This window comes from Schistocerca gregaria, chromosome 8 (assembly GCF_023897955.1).
Source record: "Schistocerca gregaria isolate iqSchGreg1 chromosome 8, iqSchGreg1.2, whole genome shotgun sequence".
Lineage (NCBI taxonomy): Eukaryota > Metazoa > Arthropoda > Insecta > Orthoptera > Acrididae > Schistocerca > Schistocerca gregaria.
The window spans coordinates 93,584,129-93,611,090 of record NC_064927.1 but is presented as its reverse complement, the minus strand read 5'-3'; the positions used below and the strand labels follow the sequence as shown (position 1 = coordinate 93,611,090).

The 26,962-nt window shown below is 38.7% G+C and overlaps 1 protein-coding gene across 1 annotated transcript in view; it reads left to right on the top strand.

The window, feature by feature from the left end:
* Window positions 1-26,719, top strand: part of LOC126284121 (glycogen [starch] synthase) — a 112,220-nt gene extending 85,501 nt beyond the window's left edge. The window contains exons 10-13 of the mRNA XM_049982811.1: window positions 4,056-4,230; window positions 10,939-11,150; window positions 19,454-19,654; window positions 24,752-26,719. Coding sequence (XP_049838768.1) covers window positions 4,056-4,230; window positions 10,939-11,150; window positions 19,454-19,654; window positions 24,752-24,790 — 627 coding nt within the window. The 3' untranslated portion in view covers window positions 24,791-26,719. The remainder of the gene's footprint in view (window positions 1-4,055; window positions 4,231-10,938; window positions 11,151-19,453; window positions 19,655-24,751) is intronic.
* The last annotated feature ends 243 nt before the right edge of the window (window positions 26,720-26,962 follow it).

The following is a 26,962-nucleotide window of genomic DNA, read 5'->3' as shown; positions in this document are numbered from 1 at the left end:
AGCAGTCGCAACATGTTGACGTTATCTGAAAAGGCGCTTTTAGTGAAGTTGTATTATCAGAATGGAGAATGTGCTAGTTCAGCGTTAAGATTCTATCGCCATAGGAAGGGGATTCGAGCGGGTAAAGGTCCATTGACAAATGCAGCTGTGGCGAGAATGATTTCGAAAGTCGAAGCCATGGGTTGTTTAGACGATAGACCCCGTAGTGGCCGACCGAGCACAAGGCGTAATGCTGCTGAGACAGTTCAGGAAGAAATTGAGACTGTAGCGGGTTCGTCTATGCACGGGGAAGTCAGCGCTCGTGCAGTCGCACGTCACACTGGCATTCCATTCACTACTGTTTGGTTGGCACTTTGCCGTACCCTCCGATGCTATCCATACAAAATCCATCGTCATCATGAATTGTTACCTGGCAATTTGGTGAAGTGGAGGGCATTTGCGGTGTGGGCATTTCAAAAGATGGCGGAAGATGACGATTGGTTGAGTAACGTGTTGTGGACTGACGTAGCTCATTTCACACTCAGAGGGCCTGTCAAAGCCCACAACTACAGAATTTGGGCTACCTAAAATCCTAGAACTGTCTTGGAAACTCCATTGCACGACGAGAAAGTCACGGTATGGGTTGGATTTTCCACATCTACCGTTACCGGGCCTTTTTTCTTCGAGGAAATGCATGATTCTGGTTTTGTAACTGCTACCATGACGGGTGAAAGGTATGCCGATATGTTACAGAATCGCATCATCCCTAGCCTGGCTGATAAACACCTGCTGGAACTTACGATGTTTATGCAGGATGGCACTCCACCCCATATCCACCCCATTTGCTTCTTGTGCTCGTCATTTGGTGATCATCGTGTGCTCAATCCGTGCGAGTATTGGCTTTGGGGTTACCTGAAGTCGGAAGTGTATCGTGATCGACCGACATCTCTAGGGATGCTGAAAGACAACATCCGACGCCAATGCTTCACCATAACTCCGGACATGCTTTACAGTGCTGTTCGCAACATTATTCCTCAACTACAGCTATTGTTGAGGAATATGAGAGATTCTGATATCCCTCGTGCAACCTCTGCAGGCAAGACAGCATTCCTGGTGGCCTCTGTGGCCCTGAACCTTCCACATACCCTGATTTGGAACAAATATGTATTGATAGGGTACCTTTGGCTGAGCTCTGATATCTTTTGCGCGCTTCCCATTTTCTTGTATTCACCCTCCAGAAAACTTGTTTCCCAGCCAAGTGGTCCTCATCCTCCATGGCTATTGTGGTTATGTTAAGAATTACACTGACTATGAAAGAGCATTGGGTGGTGTTTGCACATACGTTCTGGCTTCTGTTTGAACATACTTACAGACATGTATCTTTGCCTCTTGAGTACTGATGTTCCCACACACTTCAGTGTGGCATATAGGTCTTATTTGGCTACTGACCTTGCCATTTGCTGCCTAGGTCTTTTATCATCCATCCACAACCACCTGTGCAACAGTAGTCATTTTGACCCTCCCTTGGTGTCACTTCCCTGGGTGTCCACCCAAATGGGCTCCCTTCAAAGATGATTGGGATGCTTTCACCCCTAGCACATAGCAGTGTGGAGGTATCAGTGCGGATCTTCGGAGCAGGGCTGGAACAATTCTATCGGCAGCTGATTCAGCGATCACCTATTCCTCGGCATCACACCCTTGGAAGACAGTACCTTGGTGGACTCCTACAATTGCCATTAGAGATCGCAGGTGGGCCATAAGACACAACTATTGACAGAACACCTCACTGCCTTTAAGTGGCTCCATGCCCAGGGCCATTCCTCATAAAATGATACAAAGAAGACTGCTGGTAGCAGTATGGTGCTACTGTTGGGCTGTGTACCCCTCCTTCACAGTTTCAGGAAAAGATTCAATGCCTCTGTGGGCACCAGTGCACCACTGCTGTAATGGTATCTCTGTGAATAGTGACATCTACACTGGTGCAGACGCTGTTGCTGGACACTTTGCTTTTCATTATGTTCGAGCCTCTGTGTCTGAGAATTACCAGCCTGCATTTAGTGTCCTCAGACAGCAGGTAGAGCAACTTCCTTTACCATTTACTGTATGTCACCTGGAAACATGGCACTGGCAATGTCATCATTCAGCACTGTACTTTAAACCTAAGTTTAAGTTCTATAATATAGACAGTTTAATCTGTAGAGCTGTCAGTCAACTTTAAACTGTATATTCTGATGGTGCTCTTGTTCGTTTGAAGAGCAAAACTTGGTCAAAAACAGGAGGGTCATCCACAGAGTAAGTTCTGTTTTTATTTCTATCTGCGGCTGTGCTATGATCGCAGTTCCATGCATGTGTGACAGTTACTCTGAATCAAGGAGAAGACGTACGCCATTTTGGATCCCTGCTGCTGACGTGTGCTTTGTAGTGCTTCTTTATAATGTCAGACGTAATTGAAAATGCTGCCGTGGATGAAATCATGTCTATTATTCATTTTCTAAATGCAAAGAAAGTTAAACCAAAGGAAATTCATTGGAAAATCTGCAAGGTTTACAGACAAATTGCTATGAGTGATTCAATGGTTAGAAAATGGGTCAGACTGTTCAATAATGGATGTGATAAAGTGCACGATGAAGAACAAAGTGGATGCCCATTTATGGTTGCTGATGAACTGGTTCACACAATTGAAGAGAAAACTGAACACAACTGTAAGTTTACACTTGGTGCTCTTACTATGGAAGTTCTGCAAATCTCACAATCACTAATTCATGAAATTGTTACTGAAAAACTGATATTTTGGAAACTTTGCTCACATTGGGTACCCAAAATTCTTACTGAACAACACAAAAATAAACAATGGATGGACAGTGCACTTCAGTTTTTGATATTCTACAGTAAAGGTGGTGACAGTTTTCTTTCTCAGATGGTCATGTGAGGTATCATACAACACCCCTGAAACGAAATGGCAATCAATGGAATGGAGGCATACTTCAACCCCAATGAAGGTTAAACCTAAGCAAATCTTGACACCTTGAAAAGCCCTGTGCATCATTTTTTTGGGGACAGAAAAAGCATTTGCTCATTGATTTCTTACCATGTGGCCAAACAATCAATGCACGTGGTTACTGCAAGAGCATTAAGAAATTACGCCACGCAATACAGAAAAAGTGGCAAGGATTACTGTCAAAAGGTGCTGTTTTTTCCCATGATAATGCCTGGCCTCACATGGCAAATGTGACCAAAATACTCCTATGGGAATTTCACTGGGATGCGTTTAATCATCCTTCATACAACCCAGACCTTTCTCCTAGCAACTTTCATCTCTTCTTACACATAAAATCTGTCCTTGATGGTCAACACTTCAAGGATGATGACGAGCTGAAAGAACATGTTACTACATGGTTGAATATACAGGAAGCAATCTTCTATGAAGAAGGCATATAAAAACTTATGCCACACTATGACGAGTGCCTAAAAAATTTCGGAAGCTATGTAGAAAAGTAGTTTAACAGTTGTAGATTTTTGTACAATAAATATTTTTTCTGTATCTGTACACATTTGTTTTATATAACCAAATGGAACTTACTTAGTGGATATACTTCATAAATACAAAGTGTGACTTCTGGCTGTTTTCAAAAACTTAGTTTTAACAGTTGGTCCCCCTGCAGGCAATGCCTGCTCTTGATGAAGGAATTTTATTGCCGAGGAGAGTGACAGTGAGTAACGTTACAGGGTGTCAGTGTGGTATACTGTTTGGAAAAGTGTAAAACTTATGTTTTGGAATTTTATAGCTTTTTACAGATCATTTTTATTTTGTTTTATATTATTCTTGTAATCCCCATTTTTATGTAAAAATATTAAGGTTACTTGTCTTCTGTTATGACAACATTCTCTCTTGCCTGCTCAATTTCCTGATCCCGATACATCCCTTACTATCTAATATTTGTGAAAGCAGCACAGTGTTGTGATTAAGATTCCACTATTTTCATTTCATCATATTGTCATATGAAGCCTATTTAAGCAGAAGTAAGTATTGAGAGAAGCTGCAACAGTGTGAGTAAGAGCATTGTGTTTCTCTGCAGATTGTTTTTCATCCAGAGTTTATGTCCTCCACCAATCCACTGTTTGGTCTCGATTATGAAGAATTTGTGCGTGGTTGTCACCTCGGAGTGTTTCCAAGCTACTACGAGCCGTGGGGTTACACCCCAGCTGAGTGTACAGTTATGGGAATACCATCTATTACCACAAATCTCTCAGGTAATGACATCAAAATAAGTCTCACAATTTCTAAGTTATTAATAGTTTATTAATTTGTAATGGTAGTGGTGAGTATTACTTAGTTTGAAGAGAGTAATTACATGGACCAGATTTAGGAAAAATTTATGTAGTAATCTTGAGGATCATTACCGCAAACAATTTGACACATTGGATAATTATATGAGTGTAGTTAATTTGACAAGATTTTTGTAGCAGATGGTGACTAAAGCAATTTTCTTGCAATGTATACATGTGTGTGGACTAATGAAGACTTCGGGAAACGTGGCACAAAGGTGATATTTTCACTACTACAAAGAATGTGTGGCCTTGTGCACATTACTTGTTACTTTGTAATTCAGTTAGTATGTATGTTCTGAAGAAATGTTATACTAAAGCATTACTGGGCAAGAGAGGATGTTGCACTGTATGTTGAAATTTATACATTGATTGATTGAAGGGAGCAAGTAGTAAATTGAGGCATATAGCTGATGAAGTATTCTGGGCAAAATGAGTGAGGGAATTAAACAATTACGACACCATATAAATTTCTTTCAGGGGTTTATGAAAAATTCTCATAAATGTGAGTGCCAACTCCTTTGTGTTCATTCTGTTTATTAGATGATTATACCACCTTTCTAAGAAATGGCAGTACATTCACGTCATCTAAGTTATGAAACACAGAACTTTCCTGTTTGGTTGTTTATTGAGCTCTCCATGCCTTGGTGACCATCCTTGCTACTGATGCCCAGTGAACACTGTATGCGGGTTCCATCACTGGTGTTTGAGTGTTCTTGTCACCGATAAATCTAATCCCAACTGCTATGTGTAACACTGTAATTTACCAATTTTACTGACAGTGACTGATTAGAGAGCCTGTGGCTCAAATAAAGGAAATAGTTGATTCAGCCCTCAAATTTCATAACATGTTGTGACAATGTAACACCTATAGTCATTTTGGTGAATGTAGTAAAAAAAGTACTGAAATACAGTAGACAGGATCCAGAAAAGAAAGAGGAAAAATTTGTTTCGATGCTCTACATAGTGTTGTCCACTAAATCTTGTGTGGTTGTGTGTGGTTACTATCAACAATGTAAAGGGAAGAGATAAATTGCTAATCACCATAAAGATGACACATTAATTTTTAGACAGGCCAGTCCAAACTGCGCAATCATGTGCATGAGGTGTGCTTGCTTTTAGGAATGAATGTATGTGCGTTTTTTTTTTCCGAAGAAGGCTTTGGCCAAATGTAAATCATAAGCCTTTTTATTGTGTCTGCCAGCAAATCAGTGTGTCATCTTCACACTGAATAGCAGTCTGTCCTTCCTCTTATATTGTTAGTATGTGAACCTGGAGTTTTTATTGTTTGAGGTTACTGTAAAGTATGTTATACTTGTAAGTAAAGAATACACTTGACTGTATTTCCCAATTTAGGACTACACAGAACACTTGGAAACATTGGGTGGCCTTTCTGTGCACCCATATCTTTAATTCTTTTGCTGTGAGTTATTACCCCACTTCAAGGTTGTCCTGGCCTTCATTTTGGGTTTTCCCTCCTGCTAATCGTGCTATTGTTAAAATTTTGATTGAAAAATTTCCTTGTTCTGGGTATCTTCTCATGTGATGCCTGTCAATTTCAGATGGTTTCTGTTTGTGCATTTAGCTGCCTCTTTTACAAAATTAAACTATTTGTCTTATACTTCTGTTTGATTTAATTATTTTGTGGATTTCTGCTCCTGATTTGATGATGATAAACTCACGAAACCAACAGAACATTTAGATACACATTTTTATTGATAGCAACAGACAGTATCAAGCTACATGCAACTAATAGTGGAACAGAACTGCCCTAGTCAAAGAACTTAATCTCACAAAGCATTAAATCCACTTTCCTGGATCGATAGTAGCCACAATTTTGTTGTGAACGTAAACTTTTAATGTGTTTTCTTGTCACTGATGTATGCAGGTTGTGAAACTCTACATAGTGTTTGATTTCAAGGTTGCTTCCTAATAAGTGATCAGCTATGCATTTTGGTGTAAAGACTTTTCCTCTAATTTTTGTTCCCTTTTTCCAGTGTTTTGACACCACCACCACAATCTTTATTTTCACAACATATTACCTAATCTGCTTCATTTCATAATGACTTCAAGTTGCTTCTAGTTTCTTTAATAAAGTCATGTTGATTTGTGCGAATTTAATAGTACTTTCTGTAGCTTGCTTTCAATTGCCATGTTATCCCACCATTTACTGCATCCTCAAACATATGCCAGCAATGACATATGATGTGTAATGTTAATTCCAGGATGCCATTTCTGATGGGGATGACCTGTTTCAACCCACCACATAGGATTATTGTCTGTGATCAGGTTCCAGTAATTCTGAACTCTGTTGTTGCTACTGCTGCTGCTGCTGCTGCTTTTTTTTAGTTATATTTCTCCAGTAGTGGCAGTGCAAGCCATGACTTCTTCATTAACACTACCAAGACAATATATATTCTATTATTCAGTTTAAATGTCTTAAAGCTGATCTAAGTTCTTCAAATATTTTAGGCATGTTAAGTATATTGCAATATACAACACCATTCTAGTTATCAGCTATTCTTCTAATATTAAATATAAAGCTCGAACAAAATAGCTGTCTACATTCAACACAAGTGACAAATTTCGTATGGAAAGTTCTGGCAGAATGCGAATACCTTAAGGGTAAGGGTAACATCTTTCTGGATAGTAGAGGTGTTGAGTTGTCAGCAGACACAAGCCAGACTGCAAACTTTTCTAGCTTTCAGAAAAATACTTATTCAAGGCATGCACATTAAGTGACTACTGTTGGATCGTGCACTACACTTCAGAATTGACACAGATATGGAACACTACTTTCTCGACATAGAAAGTCTCTGTTAACAATGGTCAGAATATCGTACCAATATTTCAGGTCCTCAGTGATAAAAATCTGCAATTAGAAAGTGATTGGAAAACTGGTGCGTGAATGTCCTCACCATTGGAAAATCTGTAATTGCTGTGACTGGGTTCCTAAAACGCGTAGACATTGTTGTTTGTGATTGATATCCACGTCTTTCCTTCCCGATAAGTTTCATCTGCATCTGAGCAGCCTCGATCAAATCGTCAGCACCATTTTGCTATGGCTGGATGTGACCTTTTTTTTTTTTTTTAACTATGTAGCATCAGAATTTCACTGTGAATCTGTTTGCAGCTTAGACTTTTTGTCCACAAGAATTGTACTGTCCCACGTACTTCAACTTTGTAGTGGGTTTCTTATTGCATGGCCATTTCCCTCCCACACACTGACGCACCTCTCATCCGTGCGACAGCAGAACTGTCTGTGCAGGAAGTGCAGAATGTGTGGGCAGCATGTATAAATTACCTCTGAAGCCCTTCATAATTATTCCTTGGCTCAAGAAAGGATCTGTCTGAAAGCTAGTAAAGTTTACAGTCTAGCTTGTGTGCCTGTCAATGACTCAGAGCCTCTAGTATTTGGTGAACAGTTGCCTTTACCTCTAAACTGCTTGAGTGACAAATTGTAATTCATAGTTTCTCTTTCTTATCTTCTCTGGATCACGGTGTCCCGGGTTTGATTCCTGGCCAGGTTGGGAATTTTCTCTGACTGGAGACTGAATGTTTGTGTTGTCATAATCATCATCATTCATGTCAGTGGCTTAACTGGACTGAGTAAACTAATTGGACAGTGTGAAAAATTGGGACTGTTGGGGTGCTGATGAGCGTGCTGTTGAGTGCCCAACAAAATCAAACATCATCACTATCTTTCTTATCTATATAGTGGGATAGCATCTGGTGTGACGTTTTTCACATCAGATCATTAAACAGTTACAATGTCAGTTTTCAAATAATTGAATAAGAACCTCTTCCACATGCATTTTGTTTCTGAAATATCAGTATAACTAGTGGAACAAAACACGATTTGCTTCTCATTCCTACATGTAATGCTTCTACCAGAATGTGATGGAAGAATTCATTACCAAACTATTATTTTATACCTATCCTAGATCCACCATGACCTCTTTCTGTAAAGTTGTCCACATCATATATTTGTCCTCTTATTACCTGAGAAGCAGGGAGGGGAGGTAACAACAACGGGCACTCCTGTAACCTTAAAAGTAAGCACTGTGACATACGTACTACATAACTGTAAGTGCCACTGAATGAAGCACCTATTCAGAACAACAACACACAACAGTATAGTATATCTCATCTCAGTTGCTCACAACATTGAGGTGGTATACCTAAAACCACCTTCTTCAGTGATGTCACTTTTTCCTTAGCTGTGTTTGTCGATTTGTTATCTCCTGTTTCAGTTGCAGATGACAGCGTCAGTTTCAAATCTATCCCAACAGATTTTATTATATTTTGTTTTCTTGTCAAAGTATCTCTCCTCCAGTGATCTTCACATATTTGTTTGACATGACATACAACCTTCATAGTCGTGTGAAGTTACAGTAGCAAAAGTGGTGACTGCACGGTCTTGTGCTTAGTTTGTTTGGCAAGTAACATGGAGGTTCTGGGTTTTATTCCCAGTGTAATTTTTACCTGGTGAAAATATCTTTAGAAGATCCAGGCAGCCTTTTGTGGTTAAATGAAAAGCTGCTCGAATATGGAAGCAGTGAAACTGCGGCACAAGTTGCAGAACTGATGTCACTTTGAGGGGCTTGTGCTGCATAGGATTAAACAAGATGTTTATTTATTAACAAAAGTATTGGCTGTTATTTTTTCAAGTGGGCTAGTGAGGTGCTGTAAGATTTCAGATGAGTTTTATATGATTTATGTCTAGGTGGAACAGCATCAGTAGGAGGAAACCATTTTCTTGCAAAATTTTGTCTGTGGAACAAACAGAACGGAGTTGTTGCTCTCTGATGAATGCTAGAAGCTTCTCTCTAAATATTTTAATTTCTTTATATCCATTTCAAAGCATTGTTGTTGTAGTCATTTAGAAGTAGTGAACACAGAACTCTCATAACAGCCTGCATTTACAAAAGTGAAACATTGACTGGGAGCTATTGTTTGACAATACTCTTCACACCAGTCCCTTTTCCATCATTTATTCATAGTATAACATGTATGACTACATGGTTTTTCTCACTTTAATTCTGAAGTTCATTTTTTCATAAAAAAATCTAATGTGATGTGCTTTTTATGTGAGTACATTATCTCATCTGCACATAATGTCTTTGTAATTCTGGAACTTTTTAAAACCAAAACCAATACACAGAGCAGTTTTTTTGTTCTGTTGCTAACCTGAAAGTGCAGCTCTGTGAGAGGAAGGGTATGAAGTTTTTGCAAAGATGATAATTCCTTATATTGTTAATAATATTCCATAAATTGCTGCCTAATAATATATTTATATGTATCTTCAATTAAATATTTATTGTGTGTGTTTTGCTTCTTCTTTGAGGCAGATACTAAATCCTACTTCCCTCAACATTGCCCTCTCCCCCCCTGCCCTTACTCCCCCCCCCCCCCCCCCCCCCCACACACACACCCTCCCCCCGCCCTCCTCTCCTTTCACTGACTTTACTTTCACCTGTCAACATTTTCTTCCAGCTGCAATCACTCGTTGTTTGTAAAATTAATTTTTGCTTCATAATGAATATATGCCTACTTCCGTAGCTGAGTGGTCACTGTGTCTGACTGCAGGGCAGTACAATCAGGGATTTTTCTACAGTGGTAGGACTGCAGTGGGGAGAATTCAGTCTCTTGAGGCTATCAAGCAGCTGTTTGAGTGAGGAGCAGCAGCTCCGAGGTCTATAAAAACTGTTGGCAGTCAGGAGTGTGGGGTGCTCACCCTACATCCCTCCATACTGCATCCAAATGGCACTGTATAGCAGAGGATGACACCACAGGCAGTCAGCATCGTCTGTCCTCTGGGAACGATTGTCTAGTTAACTACTTTTTGTAATCAGTTTATCTGTTGTAGACTTCCCACATAATCTCTAGTTCTATTATTCACTTCTTTTATATGATCTCTGCTTTTCCTCCACTGCTGTTTCATTTCCACATTCTTTTTCTGTATTTTCAAAATAATTGTGTGAAAAATATGACTCAATGATAAATTACTGTATATTTAAGACAGTAGTTCTACAAAAATTATGCACCATGATATATCTTAATAAAGTAAGCTGGGTGAAAGGACCTGTTTACTAACATATTTAATTTCAACCTGATTGACATGTACCTTACCTCCACTGTGGATTAAGTAATTTATTTTTTAGAATTTCTCTTTTCATTCAGTGCTGAAACTTTTTCTTTTTCAGTTGTATCTTACTGAATCCAAATTCAGTTCGTCTGGGGCAAATACTGGTTACTACAGTTCATAACATCTATTAATTGTGAACATTTGCCACACAGTTTCTCTGCACAATAATAATCACTGCAGAATGATGATCGCTGCAATACATCTCGCGTTGTCGAACATAACAGAATCCGTGCCGTCTGTTGAATTGCTGATAAAGTTGCACATGATGCTGTAAAATATAGGAACTGTAGAGGTAAATCAAATACCTCGAGAAGTTCTTAGACTCACTGACTTAGACACACACTATTGTTATGGAACTGACCGTAGCTGATTTTTTCCACCTTCCAATGTGAAGAGTATAGTTGTTTCCTTGATCTTCTTCTCTAGTGATTTTTGTGTTTAAAAAAATTGTACAGGTGTTTTACAGCTTCCATTTTTCATTCCAGGTTTTGGCTGCTTCATGCAGGAACACATCGCAGACCCCATGAGCTACGGTATTTATGTTGTAGATAGGCGTTATATATCTCTTGAAGGCTCCGTGCAGCAACTGGCAAGCTACATGTATGATTTTGCACGACTGAATCGAAGACAGCGAATCATTCAGCGAAACCGAACAGAACGACTGAGTGATCTACTTGACTGGAGAAATCTCGGAATAGTGAGTATTCTAAATCAAACACTGATATAGTGGACAATTTCATACTACAAAATTCCCCACTATGGAACAATGATCAAATACAGATAAAAAGCACTTGTGGTAGTAGGTGTCAGCATGGAATGTAGTGGCACAATTATTAAGGTATTAAGTAGGAAAGGTGGTAAGTTAATTCCATGCTGCATGTAGTAGGGGAGACTGGGAGTGTATTTCCCCCACAGAATTTTGAGCATCTACATCTACATGCCCATTGGCACTAAACGACATACTGTTATGGATGGAGAACAGAAGGTGGCCCAGTTTTGTGGCTTCCATATTCTCTGGATCAGAACACAAGGCTTATATTTGTGGGGCATGTGGAAGCTCATGCGCATCAAACCTAGGTATGAGATCCAGTGTGTTCTAGAGCCGTAGTTCTGGAACGCTGCAAAACTGTACACAATACTAAGAGGATGATTTAATGTGGCAAGTTGACGTACGTACCAGTGACAAGTCTGACTCGAACTTTCTGCCTCTGTCAGCAGTGATATGGAACAGCCAGCTGGTCATTGCCAGTCAGCTCGACGTGAAAGCGGTAACTAGTGTTTCTGCAGAGGTGATATCTGTAGGTACTGACTCAGGCCATTACATATATCCCTCAGTTATTGTGAATATAGAACGCTGGCATCTAACAGAGGAAATGGTCCTGCCACATCAGTGTAAATGTTTGTGAAGTGTGAAGTAGTGTCTGGGAACTCTCCAATCAGGGATAAATGTGACAAGCTGGTAATGCTGGCAAGTTCTTGTCCATTCGTGGCAGTCTCTCTATATCCTGGATGCACGAACCATTAAGATTCCACCTTGAATGTTGACCGGACTCCGGAGTGACGACGATTGTTTAAAGCCACGAACGTCAGCCTGCAAAATGCAACAGGGACAAAAGGAAGTGATCTGCCATGTGACACCTCACAATACAATTTAATGTTCTTGCCAGGCATTTTGATTAGCTGTATCTTAGGTGCCGCATTGTCATCATACAGTATGGCAGGCTTCAGATCTTCTTCTTGTGCCTTGGCAAGTGCCATCATGTCCCAGGCCACGAGACACTCGTCACTTGAGAGTGAATCTGCAACCACATTAGTGATGCCTGATATCTGGCAAATGTCTGTACTGAAATGGCTAATGAATTCCAATTCGCTGTACTGCTGCAGGGAGCAAGTATTGCCATTTTTCTTGAGAGCGCATGTTAAGGGCTTGTGCTTGGTGTATATCATGAATTTTTTGCCTCAACCTGTGGTTGGGAAGTGCCAGTTTGCTTAATATATGGCTAAAAGTTCCCAATTGCATGTTCTCCAACTCTGCTAGGAAGGTGATAGCTTGTGCAAAAAATGCATTGCCCACGAATAAGCCGGCCGGTGTGGCCAAGCGGTTCTAGGCGCTTCAGTTTGGAACAACGCGTCCGCTACGGTCCAGGTTCGAATCCTGCCTTGGGCATGAATGTGTTTGATGTCCTTAAGTTAGTTAGGTTTAAGTAGTTCTAAGTTCTAGGGGACTGATGACCTCAGCTGTTAAGTCGCATAGTGCTCAGAGCCATTTGAACCCACCCACAGATGGAGTTGTTTTGCAGTATGTAGTAAATTAGTAAATGCCATCGGTAGAAATTGAGCATTCCCAAGTACATGGGTAGCTCTTTTACTGTAGACAGCTTAGGCAGCTGCAATGTGGATTCAACCTTCTCAGTGACTCGTCATGAGCCTGCTCAAGATATTCAGTGACTTAGGAATTAAAATTCAGGTTGTCTAAATACACATTTCTGTGTGTTCAATGCCATGCTGTACTTTCTAAAATGCTCAAAACTTCTCTCAGGTGCTGGCGATGTTGATCCTTGGGCTAGGAATGTGCTAAGGTGTTGTCCAAAGAGGCTAAACAAAAGGTCAGCTCGAACAAGACAGTCAATGAACTACTGCCAGTTTTATGCAGCATTACGTAGCCCATGGGTTGTAAACACAAATAGCATAATAGTTACAGTCTTGAGAGTGTCCTCTGTTGGCATGAGAATCTAGGTATATGCCTTGGCACACTCTGCAATACTGAATATGGTGGCTGTATGCAGCATGTGGCTCTAAATAGTGGCAGTGGGTAGAGACTAGGCATGGTTCACAAGTTGAGCACTCTGTAATCACTCGCGTGACGGGCTCCTCCCTTTTTGGGTATAAATGTAGCGCAGACACCCGTGGGCTTCTGGAAGGTCAGATAATGGCTTCTTGCAATACTGTGTCAAATTCCGCTTCAGCAATGGCGAATTGTCTTTGAGACAACCTTCTCGCCTCGTAGGACACAGGCAGTCTGCGTGCGGTTTTTATGTAGGGGACCGTATTGTGCAAAACTTGCTGCAGCATGCCTGGAGGTCTTATTAAAGTTGGGAAGTGGTGCTGCAGTATGCAGTACTCCTCATGTGCAATATGTATGGCCTTGATTGTCATTGTTCCACTGAGGTGCCTGTATATTTAATCCATTAGGAAGCTTGACTGTTATTCTGAATAAGTTGTGGATTACTACTCCATGGAACAGAATAACCTCCTTGCTTAGAGTTTTTCCATTTTGGATTCTTATTTGCGCTAGTGATTCCTATCCTCATGTCATCATTTTCCTATTAAATGACTGGTTGTTGCCATTATTACTATATATATTACTTGATCTATTATTATTATTATTGTAATCATTTTTCATTTACAATTGCCATTGTTATGTGGCGAATGGTTCCTTTTGTCATGCTTAGATAGTGACAAATTGCCATTATTATGCTTGCTACTGTGCTTTAAATCCTCTCCTGTTAAGTCTGTAGAATTGAACAGACATAAACTGGTCTGTCTCACTTTGACATGTTTATCAATTTCTCCTTTATATTGTGAGATAGTCTTGCCTTCGAAAATGTATTAACATCTCTATTGGAGATTGGCTCATTCCAATAAGTCTTATTGATATATCATTGAAAGTAATTTCTGAGTCCCCTTGTTTATAATCCTAAAGTTTTGGTGAATAGGATTGTTCTAGTAAGTGCTCCTGAATCCTGTTTGACCAAAATTTGGCCAACAATGCCTTCTCAAACTTTTCTTGAATTTCACAAGTTTAAGAAATTTGTGTTTCCCACAATGCAGGTTCTCCCTGGATTGAAATGTATTCGTTTCCTCTCACTCCATATCTTGGACAGGATATTTTTGAAACTATATATGAAAACTACAGACTGTACAAATTTTTTGTCATGTATAAATAGATGAAATTTAATCCTCTTTATCAATGCTGATGTTGGAGGCACTGCCCTCGCAAACGAAGTGTTGCATTGGACAGTGACTACTTAATTGTTTGAATGAAAGGCATTTTGTAGCATCTGCCCACACAGAAAGTTGGAAGCATTTTACTGCATTTGTCCACATGGATTGTTGCATACGTTTTGTTGTCAGTTTGCTCGGGAAAGTTTATGTATTACCATATCTGTCTGTGCATGCCGAACAAATGTTTGCATTCTGCCTATTACCGTTCACAGCACAATATCTATGTCTGCACCCTCTGAAGCAGTCCACTGTCAAACTGTTGCATTAATTCTGTTTCTTAACATTGTGTCATCTGACACAGGCATTGCACAACTGAGATTGGCATTGTAATTATGTCTATTTTTACCTGTTACGCATTGGTTCACATTTTTGATTTGGCTTTCAACATGATCAATTATTTAGTTATCTTTAGTCTGCAACTATTGGTTAAAGCTATTGTCACATTTCTCAACTTCTTTCTCACATTACATTCTGCACTTTTATTACCTTCAGTAGCTTTATCAAACCTTTTGGTGACTTCTGCTACATTCTCTTTTACCTTTAATTGCTCAGTCCGCACTGCAGTTATTTTTACAGGCAAAAATTACACAAGCTGTGGCAAATCTTTATATGCTTCTAATTCCTTTAATTTCCTCTGAGATTTTATTTTTGCTTTTTCCCAGTCAACAGTCATGTTTTTTCTCTCTTTCAGCTTGCAACCATTTGCATTCTTGATCTCTCTTGTAATTTACATAAGAGCTCAGTGAAAGGATTAGCTATGCATGAGCCAATAGCCATATCTGGTAATCTATCAGTTTCCCTATGATAATTTTGCTTTGTATCATACTGCCACGGATTCTGCCCAATTATTGGAGCCTGTAAAATGTACTAAATTCATAAATTCATAAATTTATGCTCTGTTGGTGGCGCAGTTTCAATGTCAGATAATCCTTTGCTAGCTTGCTATTATACTTGTTTTCCCTGTCTAACCATTTTAGTCACACAAGTCACAGCAAGTCTTCACAATACATACACACAGAAAATTCAATAAAATCCTACACAAAAAAGTCACAGAAAAAACACACTTATAAATGGTTCAGTGCTATTGACTGAAATGTCACTACTCTTACCATAGTTTTGCTGTGCATCCATAGTTATTTATTTCTCAATGGTGGGAAATTAAACTCTGCTGACCTTACCTTTACCTTGAACTTTTTGTTTGTGGTATACAGTCATAGACTTCCACCTAATTTTTTCCTCATATTAGGCATGATCTCTCAGGTGTAACATACAACAAATGCATACAAATACAATTACTGCACTGAAATAATTGGTTGTAGAAAAATATGAAATTGTGTATTATAACAATTGAAAAAACAATGCTCCTAAATGTGGCACCACTTTTGTAATGTCTTAATGGAAAATATTACTACTTTTTTGTTAGTTATTTAGTGTATTTTGGAATGAGAAATTATTATTATGGACACAGAATGTTTTTGCAAGTGGTGTTATAAACATTTAAAGGCTGTACACTCTTTAAGATCAGAAAGTTTCATACCTTATCCATAAACATGAAAGTAATTGTGTGGGTTCTTGTTTGTGCACTTTTGCCTTGCATGTAGGGCCTACAAATAATGTCCACTTTTTTACTCTGTGCTTTGTATATTGAAAGTAATTGGAGATTAATATTTTAAATTATTCTGGTACAAGTGAAAATAATTTAGGCTGTCTATTCAAGGAAAACAATCTCACAATATTAAGTGTCTGTGCTTACATGCACATAAATGTATGAATTAGACACCAAAATCACAGTTTCATTACTGCAAAAAGTGTCAATATCTTTCATGTTTACACAAGTATAAACTGAGAATTGATTATTTTACCTTAAACCTTGGGCTAAGCCATTATTGCGTCTGGACTTTTTACTTACATCACTTCTATGCCTTTTGTAGGGCAATATTTGTGGTAGCCAGTTCTCAGAATTCCTGGGGAATGGTAATGCAGCTGTCTGTGCACTTTACGTTCTGTTTCATAAATACTGAAAATTGAAATTTCCCTGTAATGGTGGACAACACACGGTAGTCGGATGGTCCCGATGGGCCACTTGCGGCCTGAAGACGGAGTACTAGACTTGACTAGATATGTTCGTTTCTACAGCAGCTTGTGCTAAAAATGCTAAAAACTCAAGAATGCGGCAAATGGAATTACATTTTGATAAATAAAAGCATATAACCACATTTACTGCTAAGTCTGTATTTCAGAATAAATCAAATTTAACAGACTAACAGACCTGAGTACACCAATTCGCTGTTACTCACATTGAGTATATCAGATTAATAATGACAAGCAAAGGAAAATGACCAGACAACAGCAAGAGATAGCAAAATGAACAGAAGAAAGTGCCATAATCTTATTGCACAATTATATATAGTAAATTATAGCAGCCAATGATTACATGTTGGCTTTTTCTATACATATCCTTGTAATAGTCTTTAGCAATCATAAACAAAATATTTGCTAAATGTGCATAATTAAAGATTTCATCACTGTTTCTAGTACCACAATATCATCACACTTTCAAGTGTGTGTGTGTGTGTGTGTGTGTGTGTGTGTGTGTGTGTGTGTGTGTTTGTTTATATTTAGTTGTGTCAAAAGTATCCATGGGGATAGGTCTGCTACTACATTGTTAGCTTACTCTCTGAAAACACCTGTGCCTACTTACCTTTAATACTGTTTTCAGTGCTGTCATCACTATGCACATTCTAGAGGCTTATGCTGCTTCTGTTTGGAATCCATTATCAACTTTCAAGGAACAAAAAATAAGAGAATTGATTTGTCTTCTATACATCAGCAATAGGGACTATTTAAGCTTCCGGAATGAAATCTTCATTCTGCAGTGGAGAGTGTGCTGATATGAATCTGCCAGGAAGTTACAATATAAGTTATTTAGTAATTTTGCATTGCTTTCGGTACAGCCAGTGCAACGAATTATAGTTCTGATCGGGTGTCCTAGCGAGTGGCTGCTGACACTTCAGACCATGAGTTATGGAACAGATCAATATAATTACATTTGTACCATGAAATTTTGATTTGAGCTATGTCAGTCATACCGTTGTGGAAGTAATGTAAGTGTACGTTATTTGAATTTCAAATCATTTTAAAAGCATTGTCATTAAATTCCTTATTTGTGGTACAGTGTGTAAAATTGTTACAGACGCTGCTAGGTATTATATGAAGTGCAAATATACGTAAATCAGTAACAAAAATGCACATCATGGTAAAAAATATAACTATTGGAATTTCAGGCCAATTAGCTCACCGCCAAAAGTTGATAATTGGTGTATACAACATATTCTGAATACAGTGGTAATAGCTATAAGGTAACTGAAACCTAGATCTTCAATAAAACTGGATTACTATGTGAGTCATTGCTGTAAATACCTACCTTATTTTCCAAGTCATTGTACAGTCACTGTGCACACCAGTCTCCTATGAAATCCAATCTGATATAAATCTGTTCTGCTTGTGAATGGATACAATATCATTTGTTTACAATACAAAAGTTGATATTATAACTACTCAGTAAATTTAGACAAAAGTGTAAAATGTTTCACATGTCCCAGCTATCATCCTCATCATCACATTTTTATGATGTGTAGTCTTCTCCACTGCTTTCATCGTCTGCAGTTGATGAGTTGTCATTGCAGTTGATGATTAAGGCTCGATTGCAGTGTCTTTGATTTCTTTCTCAACATTCCTGTCATTGTTCAATTGTGTTATTTTCCGAGGCCACTTGCAGTGAGTGTTCAACATCTGTGGTTTTAAACCTGTTGTTTCTTGTGGCTACTTGGTGGACCCTTTCATTTGTCAGTACCTTTACCTTTAAACATATCTTATCCAACATTTCAACTCTTGTGTCTGTAGGTGAGAAAACAGTATTTTTCATGGTTAGCCAAGTGGCAGTGTCAGCCTTCTGTATTTTGATTGTGGGAGCTCAGTTCATGACAACCGAATGATACTTAGTGATGTCTATGACAGTGGTGGAACCTATGTGCAATAGAGTAAAGAAAGAAAGAAGGGGGGAAAACTGGCCCTGAGCCCTTTCCCAACACCCAACAAGTACCTCAAGACTCCCACTTAGACTGGAATTCTGGCAGATGTACTTCAGTAAATGGTTTTAAGTAAAAAGGTTTCATCCAGAACCAGTATGTCATCGCATTCAAGTAAAAAATTGTTCACCGTCATTTAGGTTCTTGTATTTAAATCCTGTATTATTTAATAGGTGTCTTGTAGATTTAGCAGATTCAGTAACATATATTTTTTGAATTAACATTTTTCTCAATTTTTGCAATGTCATTGCCATAAAATTCAGAGTGTGACCACCTGACAATAACTTTTGTAAAAGTCATTTTGTATAGCTAAAGAGCTGTATTGTTTAATATTTTCTCTGACAGAATTGAATGTCAGGGGATTTTCCAAGATGCACACGCACACTGGATTGTTCTTAAACCAATGCCCCAAGCTGCAGCACAGATAGTCTGTATATTAGCAACTTTGTTTCTCTTACAGTGGTTTTTTTCCCAGTCAGTGACATCACTGTATTTCTCAGTATCATAACTATTGATCATCTGCCTTCTGCAAATATTACCTAATGAGCATCATTGTCTACAACTTTTAAAACAGCTGCTATGGACAGATTTGTGATAAGAACATACTGCTTTGTAATATTTGCTGTGCCTGTCTTACTGATGATAGTCATCTCAGAGCTGTCAGAAATAAGAAGAGAGTTCTTGGAATTGATGGAATACAAAGCACACTAGTGCTGCTTGAGATATGTGTGTTTGAGTAATGTTACATTTCTACGAAACTGATGCTATTTATCATTTTTACTGTGTGTGAATTACCAGCTCTGCATAATGCACTTAATTTCAATTTGTTGTGAATAGTATTCACTTACTTTACCATATTCCACCTTTACAGGCCTCACTAAATTATAGCAAGTTCTTTTTTTATCAGTTCTACAGACAAGCACGGCAGAAGGCCCTACTGAGAACGTTCCCAGACATGGCATCTGAGGAAGACGAAGGTGCCTTGGGCAAGTTCAGGTACCCTCGCCCTCTTTCCGAACCACCGTCTCCCGCCAGTTCGCGACCGACGACGCCTGCGACGTCATTGCCGGGTAGTGACGAAGAGGATGAAGTTGATGAAGAGAAAGAGGTATGTAGTAATTTATTTGCATATAACTTCAGTAGCAGATTACATCTTTCTGCTTGGAATGTGTCACTGAGAAAGCACACAAGAAGAACCTTTTTTTCAGTCATGTAGTCTGTGATTCTTTGACCATTGTTCACCTGACAACTTGTCTGTAAGTAAATAAGAAACTGGTTATCATCCATATCAAGTGCGACATTTGTGGTGATCGTATCAACTGAATGACACAGAATGTATGATCACAAAAGGCTGTCTAACCTAAAATATGCCACCATTTGCAACAGATAAATCAGTAGTCGTCCATATTGTGTGACACTTAAATCTACATTAGAGGGGAAACTTAGCAAGAAGTCTACAATACGGACAACATGAATGACAAATATAAAACATTTTTTTTCTAACATATATCATTTTCTTTTATAGCTCTGTACTATTAAAAAATGCAGGCAGATATGCAGCACTGATAAGGATGTGATTTGCACAACTAGTAGCACTCATATGTTATGTAGGAGGAAATGGGACCTGTATTGTAATATGTAGGGTAATCACAGCCCAGTAACAGAACTTCACTACAGACTATATTGCAAAGAGCTGAGGAACATCATCAGACAGGCTAAAACAGTTCAATATATGAAGAGAATAGGAAGGTTTTGGAACAAAATTGAAATTGTATGTCAAAGAGGTAACAGGGCAGAATGTGGTTAATCAACATATTACACTTCTGTGGTGAATAACTAACAGTTCCATTGACATACAGGAGCTGTGCAAAATATTTAATAAACATTCCATGTCAACAGTCAGCAAGTTAATTGAAAATATTACTGGTATTGATAAATCTGCATAACTCCTTAGATCTGAGAGCTGGTGTTCAGAGAAAAACATACCATATGCATCTACAGCAAATGGGCAATGTTGTTGAATCATCATTAAAAAGGAAAGTGTGAAAGGTGTATGAGGGAGTTTCCTACAGGATTATAAAGATTGATGGACCATATACACTGACCAAGAAAAAGTGTTGCATTTTCAAAACCCTGTAACTGTCTCCCATTGTGATGGAGCAGTTTGCAATTTGTCTCAAAGGTACCTTCAATTTTCCTCTGTAATAGTGCAAAAGAGTGGTGCACTGTAACTTCACCCTCGGGCTCAGTGATCCTTCAAAGAGCAAGGTTTCTGCATGTGTGGAAAAAGGCCAGGCTCAGTAGTTCATGTGAGGTGGAAGGTGGGTTAATGGCGCCACATTAGCACTAAATTTCGCCACAATTCTATCCAACATCATTGTGGATGTGTCACATGATGAGTGGGTCATCACATTCCCACTTACCTACATTTCAATCCTGTGGCACCTCTGCACTGGATGTCAGAACTGGTATACCCAGTGTTAAAATCAATTGCTGTGCTTATGAGTGGCTGAGGAAATCTCACACATTACTGCCTGGGATTGATATGGAAAGCCCTGAGGAGGAGCATGAATGAATTAGTGAAACCACCACTTCAGTTGGGGCACTGATTCCCACATGTTTTGTGGTCAAAAATTACAGTTTGCTGTGCGATGAGCAATAAAATGATCTTGACAATGTTTGACACTGCTGACAACTTCTGGATGATTTAATGCTATTATACGGACATTTTTGGATCTGCAACCGCCGACTGAACATGACCTGTAACTCTTTGGAGCGTAGAGTGACCACAATTTTTGTTCTGGTATGCAGGGTGTAACCACTAGGGACCGTTTAAAGCAATTTGACGCAATTTGAAAGTGATACGAAGCACCATAAGCTGTTTATACTTTTTCAGCCTGTTGTGTAACGCTCTCCTGCGGTGTCCATGGAGGCGTGCAACATTGACAACTAAATGGTGCCAGAGGGATTTCCTGTCCTCAGGTGCCATAGCAACTGCGAGGCACCATTCGGTGAATGGGCATCAAAGTCTCAGACATGTATTTTTTTATGTATATATGCAGACTGGAGCGACAGACTACACTAATATGCTTCTTCCCTCAATCCAAATTCCTGTTCATGCCTAATGACCTGGAGACCCAGGTTCAACTCCCAGCCTGAGTACAAATTTTCATTCTTATTGCAGTCTGAAAATGTACATTACTGATGTTTGAGTTTTGAAAATATCTCTGGAACCATTTACTATCATTGGAACTTAAATAGTGGCAACTATTTATTTACAGTTTGTACAAAATAGATACGTGTTTCAAACTTTTACTGACCTTCAAAGTAGTCACCAGCATTTTGTATAACTCACTGCCACTGCCACTGATGTGGAAGTCGTAGGACACTCTTTCAGTTTAGAAATAGAATTGAACTCATAAGGGTTTAAGTCAGGGGAGTGCAGTAGGTGGTATAGGACTCAGCAGATCCAGCAGTCAAACAAATCAGTAACCCCTTGCACTGTACGTGCTTGAGCATTATCCTGCTAAATGATGGTCAGGTCCTGCAGAAAGTGTCATCACTTCTGTCTCTAAGCTGGTCATAGGTGGTGTTCCAAAAACGAACAGCATAGAGACAGAAGTGATGACGTTTTCTGCAGGACCTGACCATCATTTTGCAGGACAATGCTCAAGCACGTACAGTGCAAGCTGTTACTGATTTGTTTGACTGATGGAGCTGCTAAGTGCTATATCACCTACTGCACTCCCCTGACTTACACCCTTGTGAGTTCAATCCGATTTCTAAACTGAAGGAAACACTTCACGGCATTTGATTCAGAACTGCTACAAATTTGTCAAGCAATAAATTGCACTGCTCTGTCAGCACAACTAGCACTGCTAAGAGTATCCTAAGACTTCCACATCACTGGCAGTGGGTGATGCACTATGCTGATGACTACTCTGAAGTTCAGTAAAACTGTGAAACACGTATCTATTTTGTATGACCTGTAAATAAGTAGTTGCCACTATTAAAGTTTCAACCCTTGTAGTTCCACTTGATTAGTCACAATGCCTGGGTTTCAGGCAGGATCCCCAGTTTGAGTGTCTATGCAGTGCTGTTAAGTGTTCATGGGGAATACCAAGGAGGTTGAGGTGCGAATTGGGAATTTGTATTGAAGAGGGAGGTATGCTAGAGTAGACCATGTAGCTGTACAAAGCCACTGTGCCAGGATGGCATAGTTGTCTTCACATCTGCCTGGTGAGCAGGAGACTTGGGTACGAATCTCAGCCTTGATACATAATTTCATGTCTCTTCAGTGTGCACATACAACTGCGTGAGTCTCCTAACATTACCACAGGAAAACCCTCCCAAACTACGACCACCACTGAATAACCAATTCCACAGACCGAAAGTGCGGGGAGGGGCTCGTGGAATTGGTTAATACAAACCACTGAGAAATGCACGGCAGTATGATTTTCAACACATTCTTATGCTAGAGGGAAACATTCCACGTGGGAAAATATATCTAAAAACAAAGATGATGTGACTTACCAAACAAAAGCACTGGCAGGTCGATAGACACACAAAATCCAAGCTTTCGCAACCAACAGTTGCTTCTTCAGGAAAGAGGGAAGGAGAGGGAAAGACGAAAGGATGTGGGTTTTAAGGGAGAGGGTAATGAGTCATTCCAATCCCGGGAGCGGAGAGACTTACCCTAAGGGGAAAAAAGGACAGGTGTACACACACACACACACACACACACACACACACACACACACACACACACACACACACACATGTGACAAATGTCTGCTTTTGTGTGTGTGTGTGTGTGTGTGTGTGTGTGTGTGTGTGTGTGTGTACCTGTCCTCAGCAACACCCTTCATGAGATGTGCAATCTTATCTTCCTCCTTCATTCTGGGGTTCACTATTTTACACAGCTCCAAGAGGTCTTGAATGTAGTATACTGTAGTTTTTCTTCGATGCTGTGCCCTGCACTTTAATTTATCTTCAGCCTTGCATTTCTGTCATTGTGTGTCGCCAAAATACTTGCAGCTTTGCCTGGAATACTTCCCACCTTGTGAACTTCTCCTCGTTCTCATACGATTGCTTGGCAGTGCCCTCCAAGTAGAAAAATACATTAGCCAAACATACGGTGTCATCCCATTTGTTATATTTGGCTATATGCTTATATACCTTCAGCTACTTGTTTGGATCTTGGCCATCGTCACCAGAGAGAGGATGTCTCATGTGGTGGCACACAGTTGCTGTCACTGTAACGTCGTCTTCTTCTCTCTCTGATAGATTCGAATCTGTTGAATATGGCTCGAACCCGGGTTTCTCGCCACGTAAACAGCGGCTCTGTCGTGACCTGATGGGAGCCACTGTGTTTTATAGAAATTATATAGCTTTGTGATGTCGTAGGCACAGATTCACATCAGTCGTCTCACGTTTACACTGAAAAGGAGCAGTAGTTTTTTGATTATTTGTACCTCCTAATTTTTAAAACTAAATACCCTGAGTTTTTGGTTTTTAAAGTTTGGTAGGTATGTTTGTATCATTTCCAGGTCAAAGGTAATGGATTCAGGGACAGAACTGCACTTGACTATGGCAGGAACAGTAGTATGCACTCCCTTTCAGGGTGCAAAATGTGTAGTTCTGAAGTATTACAGTGAGAGAGAATTAACAGTGGCCATAATTCATACTCTCACCAGCTATGCAACCAAATTTGACCTGCAATCAGGAGGAAACTACTTCCGACTGGAGGTGTTCCATTGCAATATGGCGATGTTCATTCCCACACTGCCTGTTCAACCATAGTAACAATACAGAGTATGAAATTTTAACATCTTAAACAACTTTCTTATGCACCAGATTGCACCCTAAGTGACTTCTACATATTCAGACATCTCAAAAAAGCACTGAGAGCATGCATTTCAGAAACTATAAAGATGAAAACTGTAGTGCACTAGTGGCCACACCCACAAACAAAAATTCTTCTCAAGAGGTATGCATACACTTCCAAAGAAGAGGAATGCATGTACTATGCATCATGTAAAATACACCAAAAAATTTATAAGAACTCATGTCAATGGATTATGAGGTATTGACCGACATAAAGTTTTTTAATTCAGTCTCAAACTCCACCACATTATCAACATGACATTTAATGTGCTCTGGCAAGTAACACTGTATCTCATGTAAGTATTGTTTCTCTTCACAGCTTCAAGAACTCAATGCTGTAAACCATGTTAGCAGATGAAGAACAAAAAAGTCGCTGCATGCAAAGAAGAGAATAACAAATCATTTGTCGTGTGTTCTGTTGTTAGAATCTTAAATGTTTAAACTAGGTGATTAAAAATCAAAATTTAATACTTTTACTTTGCGATAGGTAGGGCTAATTCTATTTTCTTATTGTACCAGATCTTTTAGACAGATTTTTCAGTGAATATATTTTTGTATGTGTGTCTCTTATTCTTATTAATCTGCTCAGTACTATCCAGTGTAATTTATTGCTACATAGTATTCACTTCTTCTCTTTTATAGAGTGTGTTTAGCAACAACGGTAAAAGGAACTGTGCTGCAGTCTTTGGAATATGGCAGCGATGGTTCCAAATTACACTTAAAATTTTCAATATTTGTAATTATGGTACTCAATTTTGGAGGATTCCAAATAACGGCAAAATTCTTTTTGTTCCTTTGTTTAAAGTAATACACATTGTCTTGGCAATTTCAGATATTTTACTTTATAGCATGTTGATCAATTTCAGTAAGCTTTTAGCGCTGTTACACTAAAATGGTAAAAGGAGATCTAAATTTCAACAGTGATATTAGTGTTATTTCAAACTGCTATAGATGCATTCTCCTTGTAATTAGTGTTATGTAGCTCTGCTCCATATATCACTTTAGACTTATGTGCAAAATCCATTTTAAAGGCAGATGATATGTCTTTTCTTTCAACATGTTGTGGATCACACTTAGTCAGGGTATTGTGTTCAGTTTAATGCACATAATCATTAACTACATTACTGGCAAAAATGTGTGTGTTTTTGTTACTGCCATATTGTGCCAAAAGAGGTTATTAGTGTATGGGAGATTTGAGTGCACTATCTTTATGGATGCTTCATGGTTACATGTTGTAATTTAAACTATAAAAATGGAATATGGATGTCAATGTTGAAGATATTTAAGTACATATCATTTGTAAGTGTGCATGTATCTTGAAGGAAATAGTGCATAATTCCTTTGCTTGTGTGAAGTTTAAATGAGTACTTCTTAATTTTAGGGAGCAAAAGTACAATATTAACTGTTTTACTGTGATGGTCTGTTGTTAAATTTTATTTTTAATATTCAGACTTCTTAGTAGCTAAGAAAATCTCCCATTTTAATTTGTGTTTTTTATTAGCAAAATATACTTACTTTTTACCATTTAAGATTGTAGTTTTCTTGTCAACTGGGAGGTTTGAGAAAAAGAAAAGAGATATTCCTACACAATAATAGGATTATCCACAGTATTATGAGGAAGATAGATTGCTTCTTCAGAAAAGAAGATGCACATCTTCACATAAGCACACACAGATGCACATATGTCCAACTGCTATCTTTTTGTGCTGCGACATTTTGGCTGGAGACAGTGGTCATATGTGTGTGTGTTTTGTTTTCTGAAGAACATGTTGGGTGAAGGCTCAATGTGTAACAGTCTTTTCATTGTGCCTCTCTGCAAATCATCTTAATATTGAGTAGCAATCTATTCTTTTCATAATATTGTTGATATTACAACCTGGACTTCCAATTGTTCAATATTAGAATACCTTTTGTAAAGTTAAACATTTGGTAATTCCTGGAATTAGCCTTAGTGTGTGCTGAGAAATAAGTTATATTTTATACTGCTGGTTTGGTGTTTAAAGTGTAATTGTAACATGACAACTGTTAAAAGATCTGAAAATTTAATTTTTGGGCATCTTCATGTATAATCTATCCAGAGTTTATTCAAAGTTGTCGTGAATCACATTTTTGTGTATTTAAAAGAAACTTGATATGTATATTTACAAGAAAATTGTGGCATATTTTCATTAATCATTGTATTTAGCTCATACAGTACAGATGTCCTCACATGCATGAAATATTTGCTTGTTTTTCAGGCTATTATGTGTAATCAGAATGTATTAAATATTCAACTGATCACAGTAAACATTCTTGTAGTATACTAGTCCCTATTATATGCTTCCGTATCATCAGTGATCCTTCTTGTAGGGTTTCAATAACATAGTGGGAATATATCATTATCCCATTCCAGAAACTATGTTGGAAAATGATATTTTTGTCTTGTTGTTTTGTTCAGTCTAAGTATGGTACATGTTTTCTTTGAATGTGTGAGGCAAAGTAAGGTCACTTAGGGATGTCATCAAAAATTGAAGATAGTGGTCAGGGAACC